General features: G+C 37.9%; 1 protein-coding gene across 4 annotated transcripts in view; it reads right to left on the bottom strand.

The window, feature by feature from the left end:
- Positions 1-427: 427 nt before the first annotated feature.
- LOC127423037 (transmembrane protein 94-like) overlaps positions 428-13,133 on the bottom strand; it is a 54,299-nt gene continuing 41,593 nt past the window's right edge. For 2 of the 4 annotated variants that reach the window (XM_051667024.1, XM_051667023.1), the window contains 9 exons: positions 12,322-12,511; positions 7,191-7,268; positions 6,933-7,018; positions 6,732-6,813; positions 6,469-6,632; positions 6,284-6,375; positions 5,157-5,250; positions 4,784-4,954; positions 428-3,884 (listed from right to left, as the gene is read on the bottom strand). In XM_051667024.1, the coding sequence (XP_051522984.1) occupies positions 3,812-3,884; positions 4,784-4,954; positions 5,157-5,250; positions 6,284-6,375; positions 6,469-6,632; positions 6,732-6,813; positions 6,933-7,018; positions 7,191-7,268; positions 12,322-12,511 (1,030 nt within the window). In that variant the 3' untranslated portion in view covers positions 428-3,811. Of the gene's footprint in view, positions 3,885-4,783; positions 4,955-5,156; positions 5,251-6,283; positions 6,376-6,468; positions 6,633-6,731; positions 6,814-6,932; positions 7,019-7,190; positions 7,269-7,791; positions 7,910-12,321; positions 12,512-13,133 lie in introns of those variants that run through there. The other 2 variants (XR_007894265.1, XM_051667025.1) reach the window with 2 other exon arrangements.

Here is a 13,133-nt window from a genome sequence, read left to right on the forward strand (position 1 = left end):
GGTGCTGTTTTGGCGGCAAGAGGGGGACCTTCACAATAATAGGCATGTGGTTTTAATGTTGTGGCTGAACTGTGTATATATAGAATGTTTTCCTAGATATCAGAGGAAATATAAATAATGTGCAGCAAATAAGCCTTTGGAATGGGATAATTCACAATTACGTTTTTTTTCCCCCTGTACACAACTCATTTAAATGTTCATATTTTTATTTCAAAGTTAATTGTTCACTTATTCCCCAATAGTTTACATGGCACAGCTTACCCCTAACATGGGGCAAGTCGTGCCACTGGACCTTTTTTACACATGCGATACAATTTGGTGTATCCGTTTACCTCTGTCTCTTTTCACCTCGCCTAGAGGAAATTAAAAAATGCAGGGGTTGGCAGAAAGAATATTCCTCATAATAGAAGACACTTGAGAGCATGTCTCTGTTTTGAAATGGACATATTTATTAACATAACATTACTGGTTCACAAATAACCAGGGGGAAGGAAAGCAATGATGAATACATCTTAAAAAAATACAAACTGTACAACATTTAAAAATCTTATGAACATCCATAAATACCAAATATTTGTATATATAGTCAATCAGTACAGGTTCATATTCAACATTGCCAAAAACAGGCCTGATTCACATGCCTGGTTTAAAAGATGTGGTTACAGCCTTTTTTGACAGACTGAAAAAGCATCAGCACACTTTTAATCCATGCATGACTGACTTAACATATTCAATAGTCAACAGATGATTAAACAATTAAAGAAACCTTTACACACATTGCGTTCTTGTGGTCTTCAACATGCAAACACATCAGGAAATATGAGTGTAGAGAGAAAATAATTACAAAAAGGCTCACTGTACAAAAACGATGCTCTCAACTTCATATACCTTATTAACACGTTTCCTGTTATTGTAATTTGTACAATAGATCAGTGCTAATTAAAAGCAAAGTTCTCCCTCTATTATGTTGATATGTTATTTTACAATTTTCTTAATTATACATTTTGTTCTACCACTAATTCTGCACCAATTAAAAAAGTTAATAAATAAAACAAAACAAAAACAATAGCAGAACTCTCTCTATGGTCTACCATTTGATTGCTTTGATATGTCTGAATTAGAGCAGTTTCAAATCAAATCAATTCCCTTTATTTTCACTCAACCATATACACAAGTGCAACAGTTTAGTTACACAACAGTGGTAACCACAGCTATATTAATAGGCCAGTGTAGCCTCTAAACACGTCATAAGAACTGCCTTCAAGTTGAATGAGCAGGAAATTAGAACTGTGACGAAATCAAATAGGAATACTGAAAACAGATTAAATGCAATAATGTATATGGAATTATATACAGGGATGAACATTCAGTGCCTATGACAATCTCTGGATGTAGACAGCATTATAAAAAGGGCTGTTAAGATGTACAGACTTGTGCTGTAATTATTATTTCAAAATAAATATCAACAAACTAGATGCTGTTACAGTATGTAGTGACACAGGAACAAAAATGCAGAAAAGAATAGGTTAAGACATCTTTTGGTACATAATGTAGAAAAAGGGATAGATTGTGACTCATAACATACATGGGAAAGACCGGCTCCTCAAAAATACTAACTACAAAGAAAAAGAGATGCCTGCAAACATCAGTTTTAAAAATCTGCTACTCGTTCAGGGTTTGGCAAAAACTTTCTTACTATTTTTTTGATTGGATAGTCAAAGGGGGTTAAGAAGCAAATAGGCTCTACGTTCCTTCCAAGAGTAATTGCACTAGTATTGTGAAAGAAGAAGTGCTGGTAATTTGGAGATTAGCTGATCACTGTCAGAAAATACATTTGCAATGTTGACCAGTATGTGATCTTGAATCAGGACATCTGGTAACACTGTGAACGAGCCCCTTACATTCCATAGCTGCAGCCCAACTGGATTAATTAAAACAGTAAATCCTATTAAAACCATGAAATTTAGTAGAATTATATAAACTGAGGCAATCAGCTAGAGGTAGAACAGAATAAAAAGTTCAAAATCCCTCTTTACCAGTAAACACTAAACTTTCTGGATTGGGAAACAACACAAATGTTAAAAAGAATAAATAAATAAAATAAGCCAGACCCCATCCAGAGTTATATTATTTACAGTTTCAGAATTAGAAAAATTCTCAAACACCTGCTTTGTAATTAAGTGTTTTTGATTTTTTTGCTTGCAAATGTATGCAAAAGAATTCAATGCATTCTTGCTGACAATCGCGAGAACGATTCGAGTTGGAACAATCTTTAGCTGGATTTTATTTTTTTTTTACTCTTGCTTCGTCTTAAGTCTTAGTTCACTCAAAAATGATAATTCTCTCATCATTTACTCACTTTTATGCAGTCTTCAACTCGTATTACTTTTTTCTTCTGCTGAGGAACACAAACAAAGATATGAGGTGTTTTCATCCCTACAATACAAGTCAATGGGGTCCAACACTTTCAAGCTTAAAAAAAAAACAAAACAAAAAAAACAGAGGCAGCAAAAAGACTCCAGTGGTTTAATCCATGTCTTCTGAAGTTATATGATCAGTTTTGGGTGAGAACAGACCAAAATCAAACTCCCTTTTCACTATAAATCGTGCCATCTCGAAAGTTTAAAACCCCATTGACTTGCATTGTATGGACAAAAACACCTCAAATCTTCATCAAAATATCTTTGTGCTCTGCAGAAAAAAGAAAGTCATATGAGTTTGAGACGGCATAAGGTTGAGTAAATGATGAGAGAATCATCTATTTTGGGTGAACTATCCCTTTAAGGGCTCAGAGTTTTCAATATCTAGTAACAAATTGAGGTTAAAAAAATAGAATCAAAACTAAGATCAAATCTGTCCAAAAGATTCCAGCTATTTATAAACAATGTATTTCAGAGTTTGTTGTTCACCGATAGGGCTCTGACATTAATTTGTATGAGGAAAATAAATATGATTGATTTTAGGCAATCTGACACCATTCAGTCTGTAAATAAAGGATTCACACAGTCTCACACGGACTCTATTGAAGGCTAAAATTCTCAGCCAAGTTGTTCTGGCTAATATATATTCTGGGGAAAAAAAAAAACAATTAGCATACTCATACACTCTTAAAGGGTAGAAACCACAAAATAAAAGCACACAAAATATTTCCCCTGTATGCTCGAGTATGAGGTAAGTGACATTCACATTATAACCTGTTAAAAAAAGGCTGCAACAAGCTCTTCATGTGGTAGATGGTAAATTAAATGTATGCAACCTCTCAGCAGGATGTTACACAGAACAAAATATGAATACAGCAAAAAAAAAAAAATACAGTAAAAGCCCAATTTGTGAGCAGTCAATTATCTTGTCTACTTTATACACTTTGACTGAACGAAAAAGTAAATCAATAAAATCTCCATTTCGCAACTGCTAATAAAATGTTATTAATAAAAATAAAGAGGAAAAATAAATCATGCTAATTTAGCCCTCCATTGTATGTTTTGGCATATAAAAGCTATATCATGCACTACAGTTATGAAGAGGATAAAGGAATGTCCTCAGAAAAAAAATCCCTCTAATAAATTACCAAAGCAGCATGCAGGTAAACATCCCTCAAACAACAAAGATCAAATCTTTACTTTGAGTAAAGCCTAAATCGAAGAGATTTCAGGATTTCGCTGACTAAAAACACAGTCCTTAGTGGCCTTTTTGGCAGAAATAGGGTTAAACCCATCAGAGGTGTGGCAGGAAGAGCTTAGCTCAGAGGAATCCAAATGATTTTAGATTCGACTTCTCCACCATGGAAATGAACATGACATGCAGACACAGCTCAGAAAGGAGAGTTCATTCCCAGCTTGGTCTCAAACTGAAGCTTTTGCCTCTTCTGGTAACGCACTCGTACCCTGCAATTAGAGCAGTTATTTGCCCTTTGATTAAATGATGTATTAATTGTTTATACTGTGTAAAGCTGTATTTAGGATCATGTACGGTTAAGGACTTTACAAGAAATGTTCAAATTTTTTTGTTTTAGAAAATATATACAAAGGTTTATTGTGGGGTTAATGTCAACATGAAATCAGATTTACTTTCCTAAAGGAATACTCCAGGTTCAGTACAAATTAGCATTTAGACAGTATTTGGGGCCAATTTTCAGAGGATTTAAAAGGCTGAAGCGTGAAGCTTAAAATTTTATAAAAGCACATATTAATTCTTCTGTTAAAACTTGTTTATTATTTGAACTGTAAAGTTTTTTAAATCGTCGTTTTTTTTTTTTTTTTTTGCAGGATTACAGGGTTTACGGCGTTACATCATAATGGCATCAAAGTTGTAAAATTGGATATAATTTTACACAGGAAAGGTTAGCAAGTGATTTTATCATACTATCATATGTTAACATTCATATTGTTCACGTCTTGTGGCTATACTTTTGAAACTGTATTTTAACGTTAACGGAGTGGCTCCATTCACTTTCATTTTAAGTGCCGCAGTAGAACCCACATTTTTAAGGAAATCAAAATTATGGCGCAAATGCTGTCGATTGAACTTAACTTGTTTTGAACCTGGTATACTCCTTTAATGAAAGTTTTTTGTTTTATTGTGCATGATTTTCTCATTAATTATCCCGTTTCACTCAGAAATATGTCAGTTTATGGAAGTACGATGGTTTGCGAACAGTTTAATGCTGATTTTAAACACATGGAAGACATATATATTGTGCTTAGACTTAAGTTTAAACCTAGTTGTACCCTTTACAGTACAGCAAAACTATAATCATTTTCAAACTTCCAATGTAGCCTCTTACCTGATTTCATTCAGTTTTACTGCTTCGTTGATTAGCACCACAAACACAATTGACAGAGACACAAACAGCCAGACCTCAAACGGAATGTGAGCTAGTGTAAAGACCACCTTTGTGCTCCTGTCCTGCCATAAATAATAATCTACCACAGCTTGCACTACCTGCCCCAACAATCTGAGGGAGACAGAGAAGAGAAAACCATTGGCCGATTGCATTTAAGTGATCGTTAAGCAAGTGAAAATAGTTTTTAAAAAACAGCAAGCCTTTTGTGCGGACATTACTCTTGCACAGCATGTCTAATTTTTCACAGCTGCTTTACTTGTGAATGTGCTAAAGTGTAATCTGTGAAAGCATTTTCTACATGTTAAACACTCACACCACAGGCACTGTGAGGCACCACCATGTGTTACTGAATGGGTTCTTTTTCCACAAGGACTGGGAACGGTGTACATAGCTCAGAGAGATGACCACTGAGAGAAAGGGAGAGAATAAAAAACATGACTGCAACTGGATCACATTTTTTCTCACTGATCACATAATTTTACAATTAAGGTCCATATTCTGGTTAAGCCTTTATTAAAAAAAACAAAAACGTATGTTTCAGTCTGTTCTTTACACAAAGCTATCGTATGGCTTTAGAAGACTTAGGGCTCTATTCTTGTGAGTGTGCAACGCACTACGACTGAACGCAACGTCTTATCCAATTTTCGTGAGAGCTCTAATTCTAAGGGTGGGAGTGTTTGCACTACTGTGGGTGGAGGCACGCAAACTGTGGGTGTATTGTATGTAAATTAAGTGCCGCAAAGCGCAATTTGCTATTTTGGTCGTTGTGCTGAGATGTTTCAATACCACCTCTTAACTCAGCACAAAGTCCAAATTTCAGTTCAACTGACAGCATTTGTGGCATAATGTTGATTATCACAAGAATGTATTTTTACTTGCCCCTCCTTTTCTTTAAAAAAAGCAAAACTCTAGGTTACAGTGTGGCACTTACAATGGAAGTCAATGGGGCCAATCTGTACATGATAAAATACACACTGTTTCAAAAGTATAGCCACAAAACAAACAATGTGTGTTAACATGTTTTTAGTGTGATCAAATTGCTTACAAACTTTTCTGTGTGAAGTTATAGCCAATTTTACAACTTTGTTGCCATGACGATGTAATGTCAGCAAACCCTAAAATGACTACAAAATGACGATTTAAACAACTTTACCGCTCAAATAATACATGAGTTTTAACAGAAGAATATAAGTGATTTTATAAAATTATAATCTTCACATTTCTGTCTTTAAACCCTCCAAAAATTGGCCCCCATTCACTTTCATTGTAATTGCCTCACTGTAACCTTGATATTTACTTTTTTTTTTTTTAAAGAAAAGGAGGGGCAAGTCAAAATTATTTTTTGGGGTAATCAACATTATGCCACAAATGCTGTCGAATGAGCTTAACTTGTATTGAACCCAGAATATTCCTTTAAGGCAGTGGAGTGTATTTAGTCACCTGTGTGCAAAGCCAAGAAACCCGCCATGACCTTCTGAATCAGAAGCAGCCCATTGGACAATTCACCAAACCACTGAAGGGCATCCTGGGAGCTGCACATTAATCATTGATTAGCACTCACAACCAATTCAAATCAATCTAAACATGTAACACAGAAAATTATTTATTTATGTTCGTGTGTGTACCTAGAAGTGAATATATGGGAGCAGGTGAGGGTGCTGTTGTTTTCATTTTCTGTGAGGTTAGCTACTCTACACACTTCCTGTAGAGAAAACCCAAAGCCAACTAAGTAGGCCAACACCGTCAGACCAAACTTCAACAGGAACCAACCCAGGAAGTACTGCTGAGTCTGTAAGAGGGAGTCAAAAATAACAAGAATGCACATGTGCATTCTGTCAAGTGTGCTTAAATAGTTTGCGCTGCAGGGGTGCATTGTGTGGTCACTGACCTTGCGTGGTATGGAGCTGAGATTCTTTCCAGTAGCGACTGTCATCACGGAGCTATCAGGAGGTTTACCCAGGAAGGACACACTGTAGATACCAAATATTTATTTATAAAGATCGAGGATACAAGGCAGTGACCCGATTTTATCAGTGACCCCCTCCAATGCAATATCTGGGTGTTTTTGTTTGAATTTCCTCTCTCTTACCTTAGCAGGGGGTAACAGAAGCAGGAAAGCCACAGAATATCTGTGATGTTCATGGGAGGGGGCAGTTGAATAAGGCAGGCCATGAACTACAACACCAAGATGTCACAATATAACAACAGTACAAATCAAAAACAGCACAGAATCACCTACGACTTCTGTATTGTTTCATGAGCCTCAGTGATTAAACTTCAAATCCTGTACATAACATGCAGAAGAAAGCTTCTGTTTGACACCAGTGTAAAATGAATTTGTTCTTACCTGAATAATAACCAGGGTCAGTTGACACTGCAGTAGGAAGAGGAAGCACTTGCGAATGCCATAGGTGGTGTGTCTCGCCTGCAGATACATTAACAGCAAGAAATGTGAAGTGCAGTGGTCGACCAGTATGGGTTTTTTAATGGCCAATGCCGATATCCAGAGAGCGGGGTGGCCGATAGACTGATACAATGCCGATATATAACACAATTTAATATAGTAAATAACAAACATAAAAAATTGCTAAAAAAATAATAATAATAAACTCTTATTTAGCACTATATTTACTCAATTTCACACAAAACTTTTAACTTTGTAAAAAAAAAAACAATTATAATAATAATAATAATATTGTATTTTAAATGGTAGATAGCAGTTTCTTCTGATTTCTGTTTAGTCATTAAATTTTAGTAATTTATTTGCACGTGAAGAAATTGTTAATATATTAGAAAGGACATAACAGTACACACAGTAGACCAGCAACCATAGATGGCATGTCCACGTTAGCAATCGCATTTTCTCAAAAATACAGAATCAAAGTAATTGTACATACAGTACATAGTAAATAACAAATTTACTCATAGCACACATGAAGCACTTTTACCTTGAAGTTGCACCAGCAACTATTTAGCAGAGACGGGCCACTTCTATTAAAATGAATGGGAAAAATTAGAATGCCCAACTGCAGCCAACGGTCAACGGATGTAGACAGGAAGTCCCACCTTACAGGTAAAAGAGCCAGTCACCTTTTAGATACAGGCATCGCCTGTCAATCAACTCTACAACGCGCATTATCTATAAAAGCTGGTAAAAGTGCTTTTTTTTTTCAGCGTAATCTGAGGTAAAGAAGTACCATTTAAGATAACTATGCTGTCAGATTTTACTGCTGATTTGAAATATGTTCTTTGATCGTAATCTTGACCAACCTTTTTGGAGATTTTGATGCTGAAGTTGTGTGAATCAGAATCAGAATGAGTTAAGTATGCTACTCACACAAGGAATTTGTTATGGTGACAGAAGCTTCCAGTGCAAGAGAATGCAACCATGTATATGTTTGTATTTATGTGTATATTGAAACATATATACATATAGTGACATAAAAAAATAACCAAAAATACGATATAACAGATAAAAAAAAAAGAAAAAAAAAAAAAAAGAGAAAAAAAAAAGAGAAATATACAATAGCTCAATGTTTTTAGAATATTTTATATACAGATATATGGTTATGTGCAGGTGATGTAATGTATTGAAGAAGAGGTAGGATATGTTAAAGAATATAAATTAAATATGGATATAAGTAGGAATGGACAGATTGTATTGCACATGGTTGTATTGACCAAAGGAAAGTATTTGGGGGCAGTTTTAACTGTTCATGAGATGGATAGCCTGAGGGAAAAAAACTGTTCCTGTGCCTGGCTGTTCTGGTGCTCAGTGCTCTGTAGCGCAACAGTTCAAAGAGAAAGTGTGCTGAGTGAATGGGGTCATGAGTGATTTTACCAGCCCTTTTCCTCATTCTGGATGTGTACAGTTCTAGCAGGGTGGGTAAGGGAGTGCCAATAATCCTCTCAGCAGTCCAAACTGTCCTTTGTAGTCTTCTGATGTCTGATTTGGTAGCTGAACCAAACCAGACAGTTATAGAAGTGCAGAGGACAGACTCAATGACTGCTGAGTAGAACTGTATCAGCAGCGCCTGTGGCAGGTTGAACTATCCACTATCATCATCACTGTTTTAAGCGTGTTCAGTTCCAGTTTTTTTTTACTGCACCTTACGGCCAGCTGTTCAACCTCCCTTCTGTATGCAGACTCATCATAATCTTTGATGAGGCCGATGACTGTAGTGTCGTCTGCGAACTTCAGGAGCTTAACAGAGGTGTCCTTGGGTATTAGTGTAGAGTAGTGGGGAGAGCACACATGTGCTGGCGGTGAATTTCCCCATTCTCACTAGTTGCTACCTGTCTGTCAGAAAGCTGGTGATTCACTGACAGATAGAGCCGGGAACAGAGAGCTGGGTTAATTTAATCCATAGGAGAGCGGGGTTGATACTGTTAAAAGCCGAACTGAAGTCAACAAATAGTATCCTAGCATCCCTGCTCTGTCTAGATGTTGAAGTATGTGATGTAGTCAAATATTGACTGCATCATCCACAGACAAGTTTGTTCTATAAGAAAACTGAAGGGGATCCAGAAAGGGTTCAGTGATGTCCTTAAGGTGGGCCAACACCAGTCTCTCAAATGACTTGACCACAGATGTCAGAGCGAAGGATCTGTAGTCATTAAGTCCTTTGATCTTGGGTTTCTTTGGGATGGGGATGATTGTGGAGCGTTTGAAGCAGCAGGGAACTTCACACTGCTCCAGTGATCTGTTGAAGATCTGTGTGAAGATGGGGCCAGCTGGTCAGCACAGGATTTTTGACAAGTGGGTGAAACACAATCTGGCCCTGTGCTTTCCTTGCCTTCTGTTTCCGGAAGACCCGGCATACCTCCTCTTCACAGATTTTAAGTGAATGTTGAGTAGCAGGAGAGGGGATGAGGGTGGTGGCAGGTGGTGTAAATGTTTGTGTGCAAGGTCGGAGAGGGTGTGGGGTGTGTGACTGGGATTTTCAAATCTACAGTAAAACACATTCAGACCGTTAGCCAGTTGTTGATTCCCTACAGTGTTGGGGGATGGTGTCTTAAAGTTAGTAAAGTCTTTTGGGCCTCTCCGCACTGATGCAAGGTCATTAGCTGAAAACTGTTTTTTCAGCCTTTCAGCTTCTTTTAGCCACTCTAATCTCCTTTTTCAGTCTGTATATGGCCTGATTGTACAAGATTGTATCCCCACTTCAGTAAGCATCCTCTTTGGCCTTACGAAGCTGCCTATGTTTTGCTGTAAACTATGGTTTGTCATTATTGTATGTTAAATAAGTCCTAGTAGGAATGCACATGTCCTCACATAAACTGATATATGATGTCACAGTATCTGTGAGCTCGTCCAGGTCGGTGGCTGCAGCTTCAAAAACACTCCAATCAGTGCAGTCAAAGCAGGCTTGTAGTTCCAGCTCTGCTTCATCTTTTTACAGTCTTTACTATGGGTTTAGCTGATTTTAGTTTCTTCCTGTAGGTCAGAAGATGATGGACCAGACAGTGATCAGAGAGTCCTAAAGCTGTACGTGGGACAGAGCGATATGCATCCTTTATTGTTGTGTAGCAATGATCCAGTGTATTTCTGTCTCTGGTGGGGCATGTAATGTGCTGTCTGTGTTTGGGCAGTTCATGTGTGAGATTTGCCATTTTAAAATCTCCAAGAATAATAATAAGTGAGTCTGAGTGTTGTTGCTCCATGTCAGTGATGTGATCAATCAGCCGTTGCAGCGCTGCACTCACACGTGTGTGGAGGCATATAAATACAAGAATATATGAGGAAAACTCCCACGGCAAGTAGAAAGGCTAACAGTCTATGAAGAGTGCCTCTAAATTAGGACAGCACATCTTCAGTGTTGTTACATCTGTACACCAACATTCGTTAACCTAAAAACACGTTCCTCCGCCTCTCGTTTTCCCCATTAACTCCTCCAACTAAAATGTCCAACAGAGTGTCTGAATAATCAAAAACCGGTAAAAGATTGTCTGGTGTGTGCTGCCGAATATTCAGCAGCTTGTCTCTGGTAAAACTGATCGTTAATAAATTATTAAACACAGGACAAACATCCTAAGCAACCAAATTGGCCTGGTTGCTAGGGAGGGTAGAGTCACACGGGGTAACTTCCTCATGATCGCTATAATGTGGTTCGCTCTCGGTGGGGCACGTGGTGAGTTGAGCGTGGATGTCACGGTGGATGGCGTGAAGCCTCCACACACACTATGTCTCCGTGGGAACGCGCACAACAAGCCACATGATAAGGTGCGTGGATTGATGGTCTCAGACGTGGAGGCAGCTGGGATTCATCCTCCGCCACCCGGATTGAGGTAAGTCACTACGCCACCATGAGGACTTAGAGCACATTGGGAATTGGGCATTCAAAATTGGGAGGGAAAAAAAAAACAAAAAACAGGACAAACAAACAAAAACAGCAATAGAACTGGAGAGCTCCATACCAAGGCGGCAATCCGTGCCGCCATCTTAGATGTGCTGATTGTGTGAGGTTGGGTTATTACATCTGTTTGAACGTGATATGCACATATTTGCAGATGGTATATGATATTAGTTTGATATTTGCCTTTTTATCATTAAACAAGACTGTTGAGGAGAGAGAGGGAGAATGAAACAGGTGAGCACTTTAACACTGAGCTCAAACGCGTCTGCTGCGGCTCCGACATGCAGACCGTTTAAATGACACTGTGTTGCACACTGGTCTATTATTATTGTAACACGATGGCACTAACAACAAAACGAACTGTGACTGCACATTTACATGTCTCAGTCGCTTCACATGCAAGCAGCCGATTCTTGGTGCCCTCAAGAGAAAAAAAAAATACAATAATATCGGCCAAAGGGGAAAATTTACCGCCCGATGCCGATAATTAAAAAAGGCATAATATTGGCCGATTTATCAGCCTCGCTGATATATCGGTCGACCACTAGTGAAGCGTGTAATTTTTGCACCACTGTGCCATGAATTTCAATCTGCTAGTTTAATGGGCCAAAGTGGGCCAGACATAACATTGCTCAACCAATTGTGTGAGTTTGGGGTGGGATTACCTGTTTAGACATACAAATGGAAGTTGGGGGAGGGGTGTAAATATTTTAACAATTTAGAGAATTTAGGTGTAGAACTGGTGCAGAAATTACATAATTGTGAGAATGACAGGGAATTATGGGAGGAGAATAGTGGGAAGAACATGCTCAGACTTGCATTCTTAATTAGAATTTATTTCTTGTACATTATTCATCTTTTTTGTTGGAGCTGTGGTGCAGTAATTAGCGCACAAGCTCAATGCATATTGAGCAGTGTTGCTCATGTGGGTGCTGAAGGATAGAGTATGGCCTGCAACATGTCACAATCAAATTCCCTTCTCTTGACATTCTACTCTGCCTACTTCTCACAATATCTGTCTAACAAAGCGGCAAAAATGTCATTTTCATTTTACCATTTAACCAATTGTGCTCTTTCCCAAAAGCCTTTCAGAGAATGTGTGAGAATATGAGCTGATCATACCTGCTCTATGAGTTTGACTACGCTGACACTCTCCCCCTGATGGAAGGACAGCGAGCAGGCGAGACTGTTGAGGCGAGCACTAAGCCCCAGTGGAGAGAGTTCATCACAGTCTCTATTCAGCCCACAGCCTGCAGCATACCCAAAAGTCTCCCACGAGCACCGCGACGGGTACAGAGGATCCAGAGAGATACTGTAACACACACGCACACACACGATTCCATATCACAACAATCATTTTAATATTTAAGGTACTGCAGAGTGCTCTAGAGTTTGATACAGAATATTTCATACAGTAGACATATAAATCATTAGATAATTTCTAATACATGTGGATTTAATGTGATTTCAGCAAACAAAAGTTGTACCTTTTAATTTGAATTTGAAACCTTACACCATTAAGACCCATGAGATTATAGGTCATATCTAATTACAATATACAGTGTTAAAGGGATAGTTCACACAAAAATTTAAATTCTCTCATTATTTTCTCACCCTCATGCCATCACAGATGTGTATGACTTTCTTCTGCAGAACACAAATGAAGATATTTAGAAGAATATTTCAGCTTTGTAGGTCCTCACAATGGGTACCAACATTTTGAACCCCTAAAATGCACATAAAAGGCAGCATAAAAGTAATTAATAAGACTCCAGTGGAAACAGATCAATATTTAAGTCCTTTTTTTTACTATATATAATTTTACTTTATTTTCCTCCTTGCCCAGTAGGTGGCGATGTGCACAAAGAATGCGAATCACCAAAAAACAAAGAAGAATGTGAAAGTGAAAGTGCCAATTTACAGTAAAAAGGACT

This window comes from Myxocyprinus asiaticus, chromosome 32 (genome assembly GCF_019703515.2).
Source record: "Myxocyprinus asiaticus isolate MX2 ecotype Aquarium Trade chromosome 32, UBuf_Myxa_2, whole genome shotgun sequence".
NCBI lineage: Eukaryota > Metazoa > Chordata > Actinopteri > Cypriniformes > Catostomidae > Myxocyprinus > Myxocyprinus asiaticus.